The sequence below is a fragment of the Heteronotia binoei genome, chromosome 20 (assembly GCF_032191835.1).
Source record: "Heteronotia binoei isolate CCM8104 ecotype False Entrance Well chromosome 20, APGP_CSIRO_Hbin_v1, whole genome shotgun sequence".
NCBI classification, from domain to species: Eukaryota; Metazoa; Chordata; class Lepidosauria; order Squamata; family Gekkonidae; genus Heteronotia; species Heteronotia binoei.
The window spans coordinates 8,326,697-8,348,172 of record NC_083242.1 but is presented as its reverse complement, the minus strand read 5'-3'; the positions used below and the strand labels follow the sequence as shown (position 1 = coordinate 8,348,172).

Here is a 21,476-nt window from a genome sequence, read left to right as displayed (position 1 = left end):
TTGAGTTTCCTCTCTCGTTGTTTGCTTTGTATCCCACGGGGCCACTGCATCCTTCTTCTTTCTTTCCCCAGGTGTACCTTCCGATTCCCCAGCACCGTCATCAAGATCCAATTTACGTCCTTCTACCACAAAGAGGAAGTAAAGGAGGAGGCCTCGTCACCCCCACTTCGGCCGCTTTACCCCCAGATATCGCCTCTCAAGATCCACATCCCGGAGCCGGATCTCCGGAGCTTGGTCAGCCCGCTGCCTTCCCCCACGGGCACTATCAGGTGAGGTGCTTCGTTCCGCTGCACACTGGTGTCGCCGTTTGCACCGATACCTGTAAATTGCTGGGGTGCTTTCCAGAAAGGAGGCAAAAGGTCTGTCTTCGGATGTATATCTAGTGCAGGGGTGGCCAAACTGGTTCAATGTAAGAGCCACACAGAATAAATTTCAGATGTCTGAGAGCCACAAGACATGAATGTCAGATGTTTGAGAACTGGAACGGAGGGAGAGAGGTGGAAAGAAAACTACTTTAAATGCGTTCTCCAAGCCGCTGGCTGGCTTGGCTTGGAGAAGTGATTTAAAGGGAGAAATGCCTTCTTCAAGCCAGCCAATGGGGTGGTAGGGGCTTTGAGAGCCACATGATATGTGTGAAAGAGCCACAGTGGCTCCTGAGCCACAGTTTGGCCACCCCTGATCTAGTGTATTTGATATACAAGAAGAAGAAGATATTGGATTTATATCCCGCCCTCCACTCCGAAGAGTCTCAGAGGGGCTCACAATCTCCTTTCCCTTCCTCCCCCACAACAGACACCCTGTGAGGTAGGTGAAGATATTGGATTTATATCCCACCCTCCACTCCAAAGAGTCTCAGAGCGGCTCACAATCTCCTTTACCTTCCCCCACACACACAACAGACACCCTGTGAGGTAGGTGAAGATATTGGATTTATATCCCACCCTCCACTTTGAAGAGTCTCAGAGCGGCTCACAATCTCCTTTCCCTTCCTCCCCCACAACAGACACCCTGTGAGGTGGGTGGGGCTGGAGAGGGCTCTCACAGCAGCTGCCCTTTCAAGGACAACCTCTGCCAGAGCTATGGCAGACCCAAGGCCATTCCAGCAGGTGCAAGTGGACGAGTGAGGAATCAAACCTGGTTCTCCCAGATAAGAGTTGGCACACTTAACCACTACACCAAACTTGCTCTCCTAAAGACTTGCTCTCTCTCAAAACTAGCATGGTGCCCAGGGCTTTTTTTTTTTTTGTAACAGGAACTCCTTTGCATATTAGGCCACACACCCCTGATGTAGCCAATCCTCTTGGAGCTTACAGTAGGGCCTGTAAGAAGGGTCCTATAAGCTCTTAGAGGATTGGCTACATCAGGGGGTGCGGCCTGATATGCAAAGGAGTTCCTACTGGGAAAAAAAGCCCTGATGGTGTCCATCAGTATGGGTAGGGAGAATGGAGAGCAAGTTCTTCATGTATTGTAGGATCTGGTAAAGATCACTAAAATCACTTGCCAGTTTGATGTAGCTAAGAGCGGTGGACTCTAATCTGGAGGACCAGGTTTGTTTCTCCACTCCTCCACATGCAGCCAGCTGGGTGACCTTGGGTCAGTCACAAGTTCTCGCAGAGCTGTTCTCTCGAGAGCAGTTCTCTCAGAGCTCTTTCAGCTCCACCGACCTCCCAGGGTGTTTGTTGTAGGGAGAAGAGGGGAAGGAGATTGTAAGCTGCTTTGGGACTCTGAGTGAAGAGTAAGGGCATCCTCCTTCTTCTCCTCCTTTGTGGATTACTGTTCTGTTTAAATACATTTTATTGCAAAGACTGGTCAAAATACAAAATCGGAAATATATGCATAGCACATGCATAAAGCAAAATTATAAATAAAATTGGAATAGAAGAGTCAATCAAGCCTAATATTAATAATAACCACAACACCAATAATGAATATCAGAATATAAGGTGAAACTAGTTTAAGTGTTAATAGCAATAGCATTCAGAAATCTTACCATCATTTACGGCAGTGGGAATTACTTCTTGTGAGGTAAGGTATAGTAGAATAGGAGACCAGGCAGCCTAGAAATCAGAAGAGCAAGGATATTCAAGTTGAGCAATTTTGTCAGTTGTTTTGGCCATAACGTAGATCAGTGGTCCCCAACCTTTTTGGCATCAGGGACCGGTTTTGTGGAAGACAGCGTTTCCACGGACTGTGGCGGGGGGGGGGTGCAGGTGATGGTTTAAGGATGGTACAATTGTGCACTTTATTAACATTTGTTTGGTGTAGTGGTAAAGTGTGCTGACTCACATCTGGGAGAACTGGGTTTGATTCCCCACTCCTCCACTTGCAGCTGCTGGAATGGCCTTGGGTTAGCCATAGTTCTCACAGAGCTGTCCTTGAAAGGGCAGCTTCTGGGAGAGCTCTCTCAGCCCCACCTACCTCACACAGTGTCTGTTGTGGGGGAGGAGGATAAAGGAGATTGTGAGACTCTGAGATTCAGAGTGGAAGGCAGGATATAAATCCAGTGTCATCGTCGTCTTATTATAACATTGTAATATATAATGAAATAATTATACAAATCACGGCTCGATTGCTAACAGGCCACGGACCGGTCTTGGGCAAGCTGTTGACCCTTTGGCTAAAAATGGAATCACCCACATACGCGAAATGTGATAAAATAGCAAGAGGAGTAACTGCACCTCCCTTTCCCGTAACAAAAAAAATAGCTCCATTGTAGCCTGGCAGTCCTGTGCTTGTTAAAAACTAGTTCCTGCCGCAAAGAGGGGGGAGAGGAGGCGTGGTTTACGGCCTGCAGGATATCCCAGGCCAAGATTTCCGCCGGAGATCTTGGAGTGCAGTTTGCAAGGGTTTGTTTTGCTAAAAGTCTGTGTCACGGGTTACGAGCCCCGCAGCGAAATGGGATATGAAACAGAGGAAGTGAAATAGCCTTTTGTTGACACGCTGCCCTACCCGAAAAGGAAAACAAGGAGGCCAGTCACAGCTGAGCTAGAAGGGAACGATGTTGCTGTTGTTACTTTACACCACCGAGTGTGTTTACTTAGCATGCAAAGATGCACTCTTGTGCATGATTCACTGTTGATATCTGTAGGCCTGCCCTACGTGTGGGAAGGGCCCCCGCCAGCCTGCGTTGCTGCTGCTTCGGCCGACGGTACAAAGTGCAGGGAGGCCAAAAGCTCTAGAGAGGACGTCAGCTAAGCAAAATGGCCTTTCACGCTTCAGGGGCTGCTGGAGTGCTTTGTGGAAACCGGAGAGGAAAGGGAGGGGCATTCTCTTTTCAGACTTTTTTAGCAGCAGCAGTTGCGGTTTCGAACTTCTAACATCCTCCTTTTGATGCAAAGCGAGGCCACGAGGAGCCAGATTCGGCGGGGAAGAATTAGCGCGGGGTGTTTGGTGCTCACGCCGTCGTTTGTGGGGTGGTGGGGCCAAGATGGCCGCTCTGCTAGCGATGCCACCTTGTGCCTTTTCCCCAATTTTATTTCCAAATTTTATCGTGAAGGGGAAGCGGGTGAGAATCACACTGACTTCTCCCACCCGGTCCTGCGGCAGTATGGTTTACAAGACGCTTGCCGCTCTGAACATCCGTTTGGGGCTTAGCAACAGCAGATCACTCTGAGTTTCTTGGAAAACCTCAAAGGTCTTTTGAGGCTTTTGTGTTTTTGTGTATTTTTTTTGCCCAGCCTTTTAGTTCTCAGTTCCTTGTCGGTTACGTTTGTAAACACTCCTTTCTGCGCCATGCAGCTTCTGGGGCGGTGTCCAGCTTTCGTTTCTCAGAAAGTGAATGAAGGCTGTTGCCCTTCTGAGGTTTTGGGAAGGTCACTGTTACGGCACACGCTCTTTAACGCACAAAGCAATCGCACTGCGAAAGCAAAAGAAGCCCTTTCAAGGGCTGATGGGGTCGGGGGAGACTGGCCACAATAGTGACCTGCCCCTCGCCTTTTTGGAAACTGGGCCAGCGGAGGGTCCAGACTGGGGATGGGCATGAACAGGGGTGGGATTCTAGCAGGAATCTGCATCTTAGGCCACACACCCCTGATGTAGCCAATCCTCCAAGAGCTTACAAGGTTCTTTTTTATAAACTCTTGGAGGATTTGGCTACATCTCGGAGGATGACTGCCTAATATGCAAAGGAGCTCCTGCTAGAATTCCATGAAATGCGTAAATGGTGGTTCGTTTTTGTTTTGTGGTTCGTCGGGTTACCCAATTCAGCGGTTCGGTTTATTTTCTTTTATTTCCCAATTAGTGGTTCATTAAGTTCGGCAGCAGCCCCCAAGAGGGTTAGAACGCACAGGACATCATGCCGGACATGTTGCTGGTAGGGGGAAGTGCTCTATCACTTGGAGAAAAACTCTATGTTTATCCTAAGTGATAGAGCGTCCCCCTGGCAATATGCCCAGTGTGATAGCGTCACTTGCGCAAGAAGGATTCCCCCACCAATAACAGCACAGATGAAGCACCACCCGCCCCCCCCCCCCCCCCGCAAAACAAAAACAAGCCATTTTGGTTTTATTTCTGCACAGCACCATTTGCTGAACCTGTTACGAACCACGAATCGGCCATTTTTAGCATAAATTGCAGTTGACGCTTTGATTCGTGCCCATGCCTAGTCCAGAGATTCTCTCTCAACTCCAAAAATTGAAGTTTTGTTTTGCTCTGGGTTATAGGGTAGATCCCTGAGAACTGCTGTGAGTTGTGCTCAGAATAGGGGCGTCCTGCTTTCCCTGGGGGTGGGGTGAGGAAATCCCCATGGGAAATTAGCCCATGATCTGGCTGCTTTTTTAAAAAAAGGTCAAGGTAGTCCCCTGTGCAAGCACCAGTTGTTCCCGACTCTTGGGTGACGTCGCATTACGACATTTTCATGGCAGACTTTTTACAGGGTGGTTTGCCATTGCCTTCCCCAGTCATCTACATTTCCCCCCCAGCAAGCTGGGTCCTCGTTTTACCCACCTCGGAAAGATGGAAGGCTGAGTCAACCATGAGCCAGCTACCTGAACCCAGCTTCCACCGGGATCGAATTCAAGTCATGAGCAGAGCTTGGACTGCAGTACTGCAGCTTTACCGCTCTGCGCCACGGGGCTCTTTAACAACTTTAACAACTATCCAGAGTCCGGCAACATGGATGAAGGCCCTGGTACTGATCAAGGAGTTGTGATACTTTTCTTTCACCAGCTTTATCTGGTGGCCAAACTCGGTTAATGTAAGAGCCGTCACATTTGAGAACCACAAGACATGAGTGTCAGAGGTTTGAGAGCTGCAAGATAGGGAGGGAGGAAAGCAAACAGATGGGTGAGGGAGAGGTAGAAAGAAAGCAACTTTAACTTTAAATCCATTCTCCAAGCCCCTGACTGGCTTCGCTTAGAGAAGAAGACGACGACGACATTGGGTTTATATTCCGCCCTCCACTCAAGAGTCTCAGAGCGGCTCACAATCTCCTTTATCTCCCTCCCCCACAACAGACACCCTGCGAGGTGGGTGGGGCTGAGAGGGCTCTCACAGCAGCTGCCCTTTCAAGGACAACTTTTGCCAGAGCTATGGCTGACCCAAGGCCATCCCAGCAGGTGCAGGTGGAGGAATGAGGAATCAAACCTGGTTCTCCAAGATAAGAGTCTGTGCACTTCACCATTACACCAAACTGACTCTCTTTTAAGTGATTAAAAGAGTCAAAACGCCTCCTCCAAGCCAGCCAACGAGGCGGTGAGAGCTTCAAGAGCCACATAATATGTGTGAAAGAGCAACATGTGGCTTTCGAACCACAGTTTGGCTACCCTGATCCGGTCTGCCCTGTGTTCCGTCAAGAGTCTGTGTTTACTTTTATTTATTTACATAATCCATAATTTGCCTCTGACTGACTTAGGGTAGATTACACAGAGGCAATGCCATCAACAGGGTGGGGTTTTCAATAAACCGTGCAATAGTATTCGGGTCGTAGAAGTCTGGAACCAATCAGGGATCTAAAAAAAAAATAGAAAAGCGAAGTGTAAATATTCACGTGAAATGTTGAACGAGGCAAAAATTACATGATCGGACTCTAGTTCCAGCAAGTTAAACGTTTTTTAACATAGAAAATTTAAAAAGCATCGCGATGGGTATAACGGCGCTGTGTTTGCATAGTCCTTTTTTTTTTTCAAATTGATATCAGGGGTGGCCAAACTGCAGCTCGGGAGCCACATGTGGCTCTTTCACACATATGATGTGGCTCTCGAAGCCCCCACCGCCCCTTCAGACAGCTTGGAGCCTGGATAAACTTGCTTTTCCCTCCCTCCCTCCCTCCCTTCCGCTCTCAAATGTCTGACGTTCATGTCTTGTGGCTCTCAGGCATCTGATGTCTATTCTGCGTGGCCACCCCTGATTTATATAGTGCTTTCCTCCGGTGCAACAAGGGCTACCTCAGGAAATGTCCCAATAATCCTCGGCGATGTTCTCCCCAAGAACCGGGAGCAAAGCTGAGGCTGGCCCTTGACGAACCGCATTAAAAACGTGGACGATGCAGTCGAGATTAAGCAAGTTTGGCCACCCCTGGTTTATATAGTGCTTTCCTCCGGTGCACCAAAGGCTACCTCAGGAAATGTCCCAATAATCCTCAGCGATGCTTTCCCCAAGAACCGGAAGCAAAGCTGAGGCTAGCCCTTGACGAACCGCATTAAAAACGTGGACGATGCAGTCGAAATTAAGCAAGTTTGGCCACCCCTGGTTTATATAGTGCTTTCCTCCGGTGCACCAAGGGCTGCCTTCACTGCTGCCACAGGAAATGTCCCAATAATCCTGAGCGATGCTTTCCCCAAGAACCGGAGGCAAAGCCGAGGCTGGCCCTTGATGAACCACATTAAAAGCGTGGATGATGCAGTCGAGATTAGAAACCTGAGTCATCGGAACGCTTTGTCTTAACTGGCACGCTCTTGCAGAATTCAGCATCTTTGTGGCGCAAGACTTATCTGTTTCATTAAATTTAAAAAAAAAATTTCATTATTTATAGTCCAGCTTTCTCACAGGGTCTCAAGGCAGGACTGAACAGGGATATTGGTTTTTAAAATCTCATTTCATATGCTGAACCAGGGGTGGCCAAACTTGCTTAAGAGAGCCAGTTTGTTGTAGTGGTTAAGTATGTGGACTCTTATCTGGGAGAACTGGGTTTGATTACCCACTCCTCCACTTGCACCTGCTGGAATGGCCTTGGGTCAGCCATAGCTCTGGCAGAGGTTGTCCTTGAAAGGGCAGCTGCTGTGAGAGCCCTCTCAGCCCCATCCACCTCACAGGGTGTCTGTTGCGGGGGGAGAAGATATAGGAAATTGTAAGCCGCTCTGAGTCTCTGATTCAGAGAGAAGGGCGGGGTATAAATCTGCAATTCTTCTTCTTATTATTCTTAATGTAGGAGCCACATAGAATAAATGTCAGACGTTCAAGAGCTGCAAGACATGAACATCAGACGGTTGAGAGCCGCAAGACATGAACATCGGATGGTGGAGAGCCACTGGAAGGAGGGAAGGCAGGCAGGAAAATAGATGTGGAGAGAGAGGTTTTGGCCACTGTGTGACACAGACTGCTGGACTGGTTGGGCCACTGGCTTGATCCAACATAGCTTCTCTTACGTTCTTATGTCTGAGGAAGTGATGCTCTGACTGGGGCAACAGTGGGAGGGCTTCTGGAGTTCTGGCCCCATTGGTGGGCTACTGATGGCCTCTGGGTTTTGGCTACTGTCTGACGCAGAGTGTTGGACTGGATGGGCCAGTGGCCTGATCCATCATGGCTTCTCTGGGGCAGTGATGTTCTGTATTTTTGGTGCTTGAGGAAGGTGACAGCGGGAGGGCTTCTGGAGTTCTGGCCCTGTTGGTGAACCTCCTAATGGCACCTGAGTTTTGGCTACTGGGTGAGAGTGTTGGACTGGATGGGCCATTGGCCTGATCCAACATGGCTTCTCTTATGTTCTTATATGGAGCAGAGGTCCCTGAGTGGCTATTAGCTACAAGGTAGAGACGGCACATTCTGTCTAGAGCAGTGATGTTCTGTGTTCTTGGTGCGTGGGGGGCCAAAGTGGGAGGGCTTCTGGAGTTCTGGCCCTGCTGGTGTACCTCCTGATGTGACCTGGGTTTTGGCCACAGGGTGACTCAGAGTGTTGGACTGGATGGGCCATTGGCCTGATCCAACATGGCTTCTCTTATGTTCTTATATGGAGCAGAGGTCCCTGAGTGGCTATTAGTTACAAGGTAGAGACGGCACATTCTGTCTAGAGCAGTGATGTTCTGTGTTCTTGGTGCGTGGGGGGCCACAGTGGGAGGGCTTCTGGAGTTCTGGCCCTGCTGGTGTACCTCCTGATGTGACCTGGGTTTTGGCCACAGGGTGACTCAGAGTGTTGGACTGGATGGGCCATTGGCCTGATCCAACATGGCTTCTCTTATGCTCTTATATGGAGCAGAAGTCCCTGAGTGGCTATTAGCCACAAGGTAGAGACGGAACACTCTGTCTGAAGCAGTGATGTTCTCTCTTCTTGGTGCTTGGGGAGGGGGGGGCCATAATGGGACGGCTTCTGGAGTTCTAGTCCTGCTGGTGGACCTCCTGATGGCCCCTGGGTTTTGGCCACTGTGTGACACAGAGTATTGGAATGGATAGGCCATTGGCCTGATCCAACATGGCTTCTCATGTTCTTGTGTCTGGAGCAGTGATGTTCTGTATTCTTGGTGCCTGGGACGGGGCACAGTGGGCACAGTTCTGGCCCAGTGGTGGATCTCCTGGGTTTTGGCCACTGTGTGACACAGACTGTGGAACTATATGGGCCATTGGCCTGATCCAACATGGCTTCTCTTGCGTTCATGCGACTTTGTCTCTGGCTGAAGGGGTTTTTTACACAGTGCCTAATTAACATAAAGAACTCGCTGATGCAAAATAGGACAAACCGCTAGCTTAAAAAATGGACACTGTGATTGGTTGGGGGAGGGCATTGTTGGTCCATTCTGGTGACTAACGGTTAAATAGTCCCTCCATGTTCAGAAGCAGAATATCTTTGTGTGCCAAATGGGGACCACAGGGGAAAGGCTTATCTCTGCACCCCACCCCTCCTGCTTGTTTGCCAGCTCTCTCCGGAAGCCTCCAGCTGGGAGCAGAACGGTGGATGAAACAGACCTTTGGTCTGATCCAGGAGGGGCGGCTTTTGTGCACTGAACCGTTCTGGCTGGATTTTGGATCGGGCGGGCTCTTTTGGGGCAGCTGGTTGCCAAGGCTTCGCCTCTTCCAGGAAGGCGGTTTTTTGTTGCAACAGATTCATGCTTTCTTCAGGAATGTCAACACTTCTTGTAAGAAGAAAAGGAAGGGGGGGGAGTGCTCTTCTGCTCCTCCCTGGGAGTGTTGGGACCGGAGGCTGTTCACATGTAGTCTCTCCCACCCACCCACCCCCTTTAGTAATGTTCACTTGCCTAATTTGGTGTGCATTCGCCTAGCTCTCCCCTGATTGGCTGCTGGGAAATTTACTTTAGCTCGGAGATCCTAAGTCGGGATAGTTTCCTTTTTGGAAACTGGAGCCTGCCCCTCCCTCCCTCGGCAGCTTCCAAACTTTCTGCATAAAGGGGCAGATTTTACTGTAGGAACAGGAGCTCTCTCTCTCTCTCTCTCTCTCTCTCTCTCTCTCTCTCGACCAAAACAAACAGTTCCTGCCCTGCCCGGATGACCCACAAGCCTCTTCTAGGCAGCCTCTGTGTTTACTTTCCAGCTTGTTTTTTGTAGGGCTTTCCCCTCGGCTTGAAAGCCTCCAGCGTCTTTCTTTCTTTTTCTTCCTTCCCTCCTTCCTTCGTTCTCTCTTTCGTTCTCTTTCACTCTCTTTGTCTTCCTTCCTTCCTTTCTTTCTCTTTCTTCCTTTGCTCCCTCTTTCACTCTCTCTCTTTCGTTCTCTCACTTTCTCTCTCTCTTTGTCTTCCTTCCGTCCTTCCTTCGCTCTCTCTTTGGCTCTTTCTCTATTGTTCTCTCTCTCTTTCTCTCACTCTCTTTATTTTCTTTCCTTCCTTCCTTCCTTCCTTTCTCTTTCTTCCTTCTTTCCTTCGTTTGCTCTCTCTCTCTTTCTCTCACTCTTTTTCTTCCGTCCTTCGCTCTCTCTCTCTCTTTCTCTCACTCTTTGTCTTCCTTCCTTTCTTTCTCTTTCTTCCTTTGCTCCCTCTTTCACTCTCTCTCGTTCTCTCACTTTCTCTCTCTCTTTGTCTTTCTTCCATCCTTCCTTCGCTCTCTTTGGCTCTTTCTCTATTCTCTCTCTCTTTCTCTCTCACTCTTTATTTTCCTTCCTTCCTTTCTCTTTCTTCCTTCTTTCCTTCGTTCGCTCTCTCTCTTTCTCACTTTTTCTTCAGTCCTTCGCTCTCTCTTTCTCTCTCTCTCTCACTCTCTTTGTCTTCCTACCTTTCTCTTTCTTCTTTTTTTCCTTCCTTCGCTCTCTTTCACTCTTCCTTTCGTTCTCTCCTTCTCTCTCACTCTTTTTCTTCCTTCACTCTCTCTTTCTCTCTCTCTCTCACTCTCTTTGTCTTCCTTCCTTCCTCTTTCTTCCTTCTTTCCTTCCTTCGCTCCCTCTTTTGTTCTCTCTCTTTCACTCTTTTTCTTCCTTCACTCTCTCTCTCTTTCACTGTCTTTGCCTTCCTTCCTTCCTTCCTTCCTTCCTTCCTTCCTTCCTTCCTTCCTTCCTTCGCTCTCCCTTTCATTCTCTCTCTTTCTCTCACTCTTTGTCTTCCTTCCTTCCTTTCTCTTTCTTCCTTCTTTCCTTCGCTCTCTCTTTCGTTCTCTCTCTTTCATTCTTTTTCTTCTTTCCTTCACTCTCTCTTTCTCTCTCTCTTTCTCTTCCTTCCTTCCTTCCTTCCTTCCTTCCTTTCTCTTTCTTTTTCTTCCTTCGCGCTCTCCCTCCCTCCCTCCCTCCCTTCCTTCCTTCCTTCCTTCCTTCCTTCCTTCCTTCCTTCCTTCCTTCCTTCCTTCCTTCCTTCCTTCCTTCCTTCCTTCCTTCCTTCCTTCCTTCCTTCCTTCCTTCCTTCCTTCCTTCCCTCAAAAGTTCACAGCTTAGAGATGGACTCGGTTGCACCGAACAAAACAGGGGCTACTAGTGTAGTGAGAAAAGGCAGTGAGGCCTTGGCTTCTGTGTTCTGTTTGCTGGCCCTCCAAGGCAACTGGCTGGCCACTGTGTGAGGCAGGATGCTGGACGGGGTGAGCCACCGGTCTGACCCAGCAAGGAATCTCTGGTGTTTTAATCCTTTGACCTCCACTCGCTTTTGCTTTCAAAACTGGATGGATATTTTTTTTTCCACCACATGCTGGACTTAGACGGATCACTATTCTGATCCAGCAGAGCTGTTCTTATGTAGGCTCAGGAAGCGAATATCTTTAGTAGGATGGAAGGTGATACACGTCACCACAGGCCCTGTCTCTTCACCCCAATTTAATCTATAGCCCCAGCTAGCCCGCTCTCATCAGACCACATAAGAGAAGCCATGTTGGATGAGGCCAGTGGACCATCCAGTCCAACACTCTGTGTCACCCTGTGGCCCAAAAACCCAGGTGCCATCAGGAGGTCCATCAGTGGGGCCAGGACACTAGAAGCCCTTACCCTGTTGCCCCTCCCAAGCACCAAGAATACAGAGCATCACTGCCCCAGACAGAGTTCCATCTATACGCTGTGGCTAAGAGTCATTGATGGGCCTCTGCTCCATATGTTTTCCAATTCCCTCTTGAAGCTGGCAATGCTTGTAGCCACCGCCACCTCCTGTGGCAGTGAATTCCATGTGTTAATCACCCTTTTGAGTGAAGAAGCACTTCCTTTTATCCGTTCTAACCCGACCGCTCAGCGATTCCATTGAGTGCCCACGAGTTCTCGTATTGTGAAAAAGGGAGAAAAGTCCTTCTTTCTCTATCCCATGCATAATCAAAAGCTAAGACAGGTTAGTATGTGAATGGGGGACCACCAAGGAAGTCCAGGGTGGCCAAAACAGAGGCAGGCTATGACAAAACCCCCTCTCAACGTTTCGTGCCTTGAAAACCCCATCGAATGTATCAAAATTTCATAACAGACTATTTAAATGTAAAGTGACTGTGGTGTTTGCATCAAAATGGAAAACTGAAACATGCCCAGAATTGATTGATTAGAAAAAATAAACTGATTATATGGCCATGGCCAAAGCTGACATCCTACTTTTGCATAATAGACCAGAGTGTGAATTTCAAGAAAAAAATGAGTGTATTTTTTTTTTGCATACATTGATCAAAATTAGGCTGCAAAGCTATAAAGACTAAAAAAAAGAGGCTGTCCAAAAAGAGACAGAATTGAGTAGTATATGTTCAAAATGTTTATGTTTCCAGTGACCTAATGTTAAAATATCGGTGATGTTAGGAATGTAAATGCATATGCATGTGGACCAGACCAAAATCAAAAGTATAATAAATTGCACTTAACAATGTAAGATCTGTTGAGCAATTTTGAGGCCAGAAAAATGTTACTAGTTACAATTTATTAGATAATATCGATGGCTTCTTTCAGTTATTGATTTTTATGCTCTTGTCAGCCAAAATATGATGGTGTATAAATGAACCACTGTGGTACTTCTATCTTATTCTACCTTTTTTATGTTTGCTTTTTCTGTGTTTCTTTATATATGAAATCGGGCCTTCCCCTGCATTTCGGCCATCATAACCAGGGCGGTTTTTTGTAGCAGGAACTCCTTTTCATATGAGGCCACGGCCCCATGATATAGCCAATCCTCCTGGAGCTTGTAGTAGGCCCTGTACGAAGACCCCTGTAAGTTCTTGGAGGATTGGTTACATCGAGGGGGCGTGGCCTCATATGCAAAAGAGTTCCTGCTACAAAAAAAAGCCCTGGTCATAACACAGGAGCTGTCTGGGGCACTGAGTGGGAATTCTGTTTCCTCTCCGGATTCCTTTCTTTTCCCAATTTTTAAGTAGCCTAACTACATATTCCCGGCTGAATAGGAGGGCGGTACTGTTCTGCTGTGAAATGTACCTTTTGCCGTTCCAGAAGACATGTCATCCTGAATTTTGCGGCTGCCTTTCTGCTTCTCTATTAGAAACAGAACCCTTCTTGTAATACGGGCCTTAATTGTGATCTTTAAATTCCCTCCCTGCTACTTAGCCTCCCAGCCCCCACGAATTATTGTATCCAAAAGCACAGACTGGGTTTTATTCGTAGCTTATTGCTTATTTTGCAAATTCTTCCCGTTAGCGGGGATTTTTTTTAAGTATTTTTTTTTATATAAAATCTGACTTTAGTTTTACTGCTGCTGATGTTTTAAGTAGTTTAAATGTTTATCTCTCACGTGCCCGGGCTACGAAGTCGTTTCCAGTCATAATTGCTAAAAAAACTATAAAACTGCAAGCAATAGAAGCAGCTCTAAAAACCAACCACCTGTGAAGTTGTCTGATACAGAATCGGTTCGTCGGTCTAGCATTTGCAATCTAGAGCTGCCTTCAGCTTTCTTCCGATATAAGGTCTTTCCCGGCATCTGCGAAACTGTGGTCTTTTAACGGGAGGTGCCATGAATTGGTGTTGGGGCCCTCTGTATTTGGAGCTGGGGCTTTTCCCCTCAAGTCACGGCCCAGCAGAACAGCACCGTCCTAATAGCCGCAGAACCACAGACATTAGCATGAAGGCTTTCTGGGCAGGCTACAGAGTAATAAAATTGACCATTAAAGGAGTCGAGTCAGCAGTAAAATGATTTCATCGGTTTAAAGCAAAAAACAGCAGAAATGGGCCGAGAAAAGACAGATGAGTGAAATGAGAATGCCTTAAACGCAGAGCCTGGGAAATAATGTCTGTGCCTTAGTCTTCACTTAAGTCTCAACCAGCGTTCCCTCTAAGCTGAGTTAGCGTGCGCTGGCTTACAGTTTTTTAGCCTCTGGCTCACCCAGTTTTGTCTCAGCTCCGGAAAAATGGCCCCAGAGCAAACTGATTGATGCAGCAGCTCACAACTTTAACGCCAGCAGCTCACAAAGTAGAATTTCTGCTCCTGAGACACCACACTTCAGAGGGAACATTGCTCTCAACAGGCTTGAGAGGCCCAGATTAATGGCGCAACATCAACAGCAACAGAAGGCTATTTCTGGTAGCTACCTGCTTTATCGTTTGGGGACAGTGCAATTCTTAATTGCTGGGCTGGCTCCAATGGGGAATACCTTTGTCCCCAGTCGTTTGTGGTTTTAATGGCAATAAACTGTACGTCACACCCCTAGACGCTCTAGCCCTGGGGGAGCAAGGACATTCCAAACCTGGGCTTCGTTCTTGTGGCCCAGGGAAATGCCAGTAAGCCACTTTGGGGTCTGGAAGCCATTTTGGCAAGGGATCCCAGAGATTTTTGCCATCTTCTAGACATGGAGCAGGGGTCACTGACTTTTTTGGGGAAGGGGAGGTATTTGTGAATTTCCTGCATTGTGCAGGAGGTTGGACTAGACGACCCTTGAGGACCCTTCCAACTCTTAACAGGAAAGACAGCCCATACTCGCTCCTTATGGAGTAAAGGTCTCCTTGGAAGAATGGGCCTACTCAGGAGGAAGAGCAAGGAGGGAGAAGATGGGAACGGCCAGGGGCGGCCAAACTGCGGCTCGGGAGCCACATGTGGCTCTTTCGCACATATTGTGCGGCTCTCGAAGCCCCCACTGCCCCGTCGGCCAGCTTGGAGAGGGCGTTTCTCTCTTTAAATCACTTCTCCAAGCCAAGCCGGAGAGCAACTTGGAGAAGGCATTTAAAGTTGCTTTCTTTCCAACTCTCCCTCTCTCCCTTCTGCTCTCAAACATCTGGCATTCGTGTCCTGCAGCTCTCAAAGATCTGATGTTTAATTCTGTGCGGCTCTTACGTTAAGCAAGTTTGGCCACCCCTGTGCCACGGTCTTAGCTGCAGGAAGTAGGAAGTGCGGGAAGAACAGCTCACCAGGCTTGGAGTCTTGGCAGTCCGGAGAGACCCAAGCTTCTTGGAAACCAGGAGGGCAGTTTTCCTGGCCAGGATTTCAGCTACCTTTTGGCTTAACCCTGAAGCAAGAAGCTAAAAGGACCTAAGTGGAGAAGCCAGCCTGAAGCTCAGGTGGAAACAGAAGAAGAAGATATTGGATTTATATCCCGCCCTCCACTCCGAAGAGTCTCAGGACTTCACCACTACGCCAAACTGGCTCTCCTAGGTAGAGGTGATGACTGGGGAACTGACCTGATTGAAGGACAACTGTTAACTTCTGGCTGTTGGAAGTGGTTTGAGCGATTAAAGAGAAAAATCTCTGCATTTGGGGGTGTTGTCTTGACCTTGGCAACACTGCTTGAAGATGGGATATCCCAGTGGGGAGGTCACCGTTAGCCCCACGGATTTACAGTTACTACTGGGAGGGGCCGTGGCATAGTGGTAGAGCATCTGCTTGGCGTACAGAAGGTCCCAGGTTCAATCCCCGGCATCTCCAGTTAAAAGACCTGGCAGGAGGCGATGGGAAAGACCTCAGCCTGAGACCCTGGAGAGCAAGTGGCTGCCAGCCTGAGTAGACAATACCGTCCTTGATGGACCGGTGGTCTGATAGGCAGCTTTGTACAGGGGTCGCTCAGCATTAACGCTATGGATCCTGTCCCTCTGACAACCTCTCCATACCTCCCAAACCAACCCCCTCTGATGTATTCTTCAAAGCCAGACTGGAGATCGGTGTCCACCAATGGTGGCTAACCTTTGGACATACCAGCCTGGTTGCAATTGGGTCTCTATCAATTAGGCAAAGATTGAAACGTGGGCCAATAAGCCAGTTTCATGCAAATGCAGCACCATGGAACATAGCCAGTCTAGTTCTTTCTGTGGAGATAAGGCACAGTTTGGTGTAGTGGTTAAGTGCGCGGACTCTTTATCTGGGAGAACCGGGTTTGATTCCCCGCTCCTCCACTCGCAGCTGCTGGAATGGCCTTGGGTCAGCCAGAGCTCTCACAGAGGTTGTCCTTGAAAGGGCAGCTGCTGGGAGAGCCCTCTCAGCCCCACCTACCTCACAGGGTGTCTATTGTGGGGGAAGAAGATAAAGGAGATTGTGAGCCGCTCTGAGACTCTGATTCAGAGAGAAGGGTGGGGTATAAATCTATGGTCTTCTTCTTCTTCTTCTTCTTCACAGGCCAGTAACTCAGCCCGCTAGACGTCTTGCTGCTGTAGCTTTTGGAACTAGTTTGAGGCATCGAGACAGAATTCACATACGCTGCACTCGTTGGAAATCGCAAGTCGTTGTGTTTGCTTCTTAGGAGGCAGACGAACAGCCCCCCCAAATCAACGGTCAAGTTATTTTTAAAAACACATTAGAACTAATTAAATAATCAGGAAAGTGAGCTTTCCAGTTCCCCAGAACTTTTAATGAGGCGAGCTGATCGGTACAAAAATGTTGTTATATAGCTGATGGGGGCATGAAAGAAAGCCCCAGATGGCGAACAGTAGGTTAAGTTTATGGTTGAAGTCAGGATTGCCAATCCCCAGGTGGGGGCAGGGGATCCCCCAGTTTGAAGGCCCTCCCCCCCCCCCCGCTTCAGGGTCATCAGAAAGTGGGGGGAGGGGAGGGAAATATCTGCTGGGAATTTTATTATTCCCTATGGAGATGTATTCCCATAGGAAATAGTGGAGAATGGATCCACAGGTATCTGGGGCTCTGGGGGGGTTGTTGTTTGAGTTAGATGACCCAAATTTGCAGAGTAGCATCTGGTGCCTCTCCCCAAAATACCCTCCAAGTTTCAGAAAGATTAGACCAAGGGATCCAATTCTATGTGCCCCAAAAGAAGGTGTCCCTATCCTTCATTATTTCCTATGGAAGGAAGGCATTTAAAAGGTGTGCAGTCCCTTGAAACGTGATGGCCAGAACTCCCTTTGGAGTTCAATTGTGCTTGTCACAACCTTGCTCCTGGCTCCACCCCCAATGTCTCCTGGCTCCACCCCCAAAGTCCCCAGATATTTCTCGAATTGGACTTGGCAACCCTAGTTGAAGTATCGCAGTGCGTAGCGTTGGAGCCTCTCTCGGATCCATAATGGGCCTGAGCTGTTTCTGTTTGGCAACAAACACTCCCCACGAGGCCTTGGTACCCGGGGTGGAAAATCCAACTCCCCACCCTTCTCCAGCGATTGAAAACATAATCATACGTTGTAAATACTGGACTTGTTTTCCTCAAAGGCCCTGCCGAAACTCGCTGCTGGAGGCACGCTGCCCCCTAGTGGTTCCATAATTGCCAGTTCCGTATTCAGGCGAGCCCTGCGGCCTGCCCTTATGTGACTCTTTGTCACATCTGGTGTCGGTGTAAAATGTTTCTCTGTATCACAAAGCTGCGAGCGGAAAGCAGAATTCTAAAATAATCCAAATCCAGCTCTGGGAGAGTGATCTGAGCAGGCCTCACGGGGGACTGGTTCTCCCCAAGTGCTTTGTGAGCCATCCCCCGTCCATAAGATGCGTTGCAAAACATCACAGTTCCCCCCACCTGACCACCCTCGCCAGGGCTTTTTTTGTAGCAGGAACTCCTTTGCATATTAGGCTGCGCCCCCCTGGTGTAGCCAATCCTCCAAGAGCTTACAGGCCTCTTAGTACAGGGCCTATTGTAAGCTGCAGGAGGATCGGCTACATCAGGAGGGTGTGGCCTAATATGCAAAGGAGTTCCTGATACAAAAGAAAAAAAGCCCTGACCCTCGCTTATAAAGTCTTGATCTGGCCTCCATGCTTGTGGGGACAACGATATCCTTATACTGAATTGGATTGTCAGTCTACCAAGCTGACCAGCTTCGTCTGCATGGTCTGACCAGCTTGGCCCCCTGGGAGCTCAGGCGCAAAAGAGGATCTTCCCCACCAGCTGTTGCCTGAAAACATTTGACTGCAGCGGGCAGTGACTGAACGTGAGACCCTCTGCATGGAAAGGACCTGGCCAGCCACGGATCCACAGTCCCTTCCCAAGGGCCTATGCCAGGGGTGGCCAAACGTTCTTAACATAAGAGCCACATAGAATAAACAGAAGATGTTTGAGAGCCGCAAGGCAGGGAGTATGGATGGATGGATGGATGGATGGATGGATGGATGGATGGGTGGGTGGGTGGGTGGGTGGGTGGGCGGGCGGGCGGGCTTGGGAGGGGCAACAGGGTGAGGGCTTCTGGTGTCCTGGTCCCACTGATGGACCTCCTGATGGCACCTGGGGTTTTTTGGCCACTGTGTGACAAAGTGTTGGATTGGATGGGCCATTGGCTTGATCCAGCATGGCTTCTCTTACGTTGTTTAGATGATTGATGATAGATGGATGGATGGATGGATGGATGGATGGATGGATGGATGGGCGGGCTTGGGAGGGGCAACAGGGTGAGGGCTTCTGGTGCCCTGGCCCCACTGATGGACCTCCTGATGGCACCTGGGGTTTTTTGGCCACTGTGTGACAAAGTGTTGGATTGGATGGGCCATTAGCTTGATCCAGCATGGCTTCTCTTACGTTGTTTAAGAGGGAGGGAGGGAGGGAGGGAGGGAGGGAGGGAGATAGATAGATAGATAGATAGATAGATAGATAGATAGATAGATAGATAGATAGATAGATAGATAGATAGATAGATAGATAGATAGATAGATAGATAGATAGATAGATAGATAGATAGATAGATAGATGGATGGATGGATGGATGGATGGATGGATGGATGGATGGATGGATGGATGGATGAGAGGTGAAGAGAAAGCAACTTTAAATGCATTCTCCAAGCTGCTGACTGCCTTGGTTGGGTGAAGTAATTTCAAGAGAGATCTGCTCTCTCCAAGCCGGCCAACAGGGCAGTGGGGGCTTCAAGAGCCACGCAATGTGTGAAAGAGCCACAGTTTGGCCACCCCAGACTACACCGTCCGAGGAGTGAATGCGGTTGTGCTGATTTGCATCTATAAGCTTGGACCCTCCGTCACCTGGCACATTTTACCTGCACAACTAGGCATCTCTGAAGAGTCAATGCTGGCATCAGCCACTGCCTGGAATCTGCAAAAAGGTGCTTTGCCAATATTCCAGGGGCAGCTGTGCAGAACATCTGGCTGTGTCGAGACATAAATACAAAAAAAATTCAGTATTGGGGCTCGAACAGCATGATTTTTGTTCTCTAGGCTCTCTCTCTCTCTCTCTCTGAATAATGCTTTTGGATTGTTTGCTTCATCTTCTGAAACGTGCACACTCTCTCCAATGGGGTTGTGCCAACGCTATTGCAGTCTTGATGTATGGATTCTGGTTTTCATAACGCACGTCTAAATTGAATGCCTCCCTAATTCGAAACAGTGTGTTTTTATGGGGGGGAAGCATGCAATTGGAATGCCTTGGAATTATCTTTCCTGTCTTATTATTTGTATAGCGCAGGCAAAGACACCAAAGAGACTCTGTTGTCTTCTTGGATGCATTTTGGTCTCTTTTGTACAGGCAAATGGTCATTGGCCCCTCCTTGCTGTGCCCCCCCCCCAAGCAGTCACAGAATCATGGAATTGGAAGGGACCTCCAGGGTCATCTAGTCCCAACCCTCTGCCCAATGCAGGAAATTCACAAATACCTACTAAGCCCTGAGGCAACCCTTCTTGCCTTCCCTCTCATGATCTCCCTGAGTTCACAGAATCAGCATCGCTGTCAAAGGGCCTTTATTTTTAGTTTTCTTGCCCCGTTAAGACTTGGTGATATTTTGGAGTGGGGTGGCCAAACTGCAGCTCGAGAGGCAAACGCAGCTCTTTCACACATACTGTGTGGCTCTTGAAGCCCCCACTGCCCTGTTGGCTGGCTTGGAGAAGGCATTTCTCTCTTTAAGTCACTTCTCCAAGCCAAGTTAAAGTTGCTTTCTTTCCACCTCTCTCTCCCTCCTTCCTCCCACCATCTATTCTCCCTCCCGGCTCTCAAACATCTGATGTTCCTGTCTTGTGGCTCTCAAACCCCTGATGTTTATTCTCTGTGGCTTTTTATGTTAAGCAAGTTTTGGCAACCCATCTTGGAGCAAGTCATTGGCACTTAGCCAGAGGAGAAATACAATGCCCTGAAACCTGTCGGTTTCCTTAAAGTTCCTTAAGTCTGTGTTGGCTTCCAGCCGTTGTCTCTCTGCTTGTGTTTGGCATCTCTGAAATGGGAGGAAGAGGTTCTCTTACAGGGTTCATTGAGAGAAAGCTGACGTACTTTACATGGTAAAAGCATAATGCTGATGGTTTTATGACATTTGAAACAGATAATGCATTAGAAACCTGACATATGTCCTTAGCAGACTTAGCTCCAGTTGGTGTTTCGTAAGATCTTATTGGTGCCTTCTGTTTGTGTCTAGTGTGAGAGACACAAATGGAAATGAAGAATAAAAGCTTTGTCATTCCCAGGGTTATGAACAGACACATCTGCACCCCGGGAAGGCATTCGAAGATATATGTATGTGAGCATAGATGGCTTTTTAGCATTAGAGAAAATTCTGATTTGCAGTTTTTGGGCTGCAGCTGTGAATTTTGAAAATCTTATTCTTTTGGTAATGAATGAGGAGAGACACAGTATCTGGTTCTGCCCAGAGGTAAATCTACAAGGGCCATTTCGGTCCCAGCACAAACGCACGACACGTTTTTTCTTCGTTAGCACCACTTATTGGTCTTCCCTAGCTGTCGCCCCGGTCCCTCTTTTATTTTACTCATTTTTAAAATTTAAATTGGGCGGCGGGGGGGGGGGGGCGGGGTTGTCTAAGGGCCTCGGAGCGATTTGCCATGAGGGGGAAAATGAACACTAAACCAAAAATACAAAGACCAAATACAAATAAGAACGTCATGAAGGCGAGGCTTCCTCAGGGAAGGCATTCTTGTGGTTTGCGCCTCACCGTTCTGCAGTCTCGCTAATTTGGTGGGCGAAATTTCGTGGCGGTAGATTCCGTGCTGCACACCGAGTGTGCTTAGGGATGAGAAGCTCACAGCTCGTAGCAACTGTGCTCTTCTGTTCAGGATTCTGTTTGGGTCACCTGAAACGTCGTCTTCCCAGGAAGGGACACAGACGATAGCTTAACATCGAAACCCTCCAGGCTTATTTTGTAGCAGGGACTCCTTTGCATATTAGGCCACACCCTCCTGATGTAGCCAATCCTCCTGGAGTTTACAGGAGGCCCTGTACAAAGAAACCATTAAGCTCTCGGAGGGTTGGCTACATAAGAGAGGTGTGGCCTAAGATGCAAAGGAGTTCCTGCTACAAAAAAAAGCTCCGAAAATGCAAACCTCCCCAAATCAAAGTCGTTTCATCATCAGTCTTCAGTTGCTTGCCAAGTTCCACTGCGGCATAGCTGCCCCAGCTTCGTCCGAAAGATGCAGTGGCTCAAACAGACAGACGTTCATTATATCCTCTGTTGTTACTTAGCAGACTTTTCACGCGCTCACAGGGGCCCCTCTTAGATTTTTTAACTTGTGTCGTGAGCGCCATCTTGTGGTTCTTCTTCTAACTGTGGTTCCCCAACATCCTGATGGTTTTCGGAAGCTCAGAAGACAGTGCCCTGGGAAACAGACTCCTGGGAAGGAGTGTTCCCTCTAAGCTG

General features: G+C 48.4%; 1 protein-coding gene across 2 annotated transcripts in view; it reads left to right on the top strand.

The window, feature by feature from the left end:
- FOXK1 (forkhead box K1) overlaps positions 1-21,476 on the top strand; it is a 93,365-nt gene that overhangs the window by 56,886 nt on the left and 15,003 nt on the right. For both annotated transcript variants that reach the window (XM_060260615.1, XM_060260614.1), the window contains exon 2: positions 72-269. In XM_060260615.1, coding sequence (XP_060116598.1) covers positions 72-269 — 198 coding nt within the window. The remainder of the gene's footprint in view (positions 1-71; positions 270-21,476) is intronic.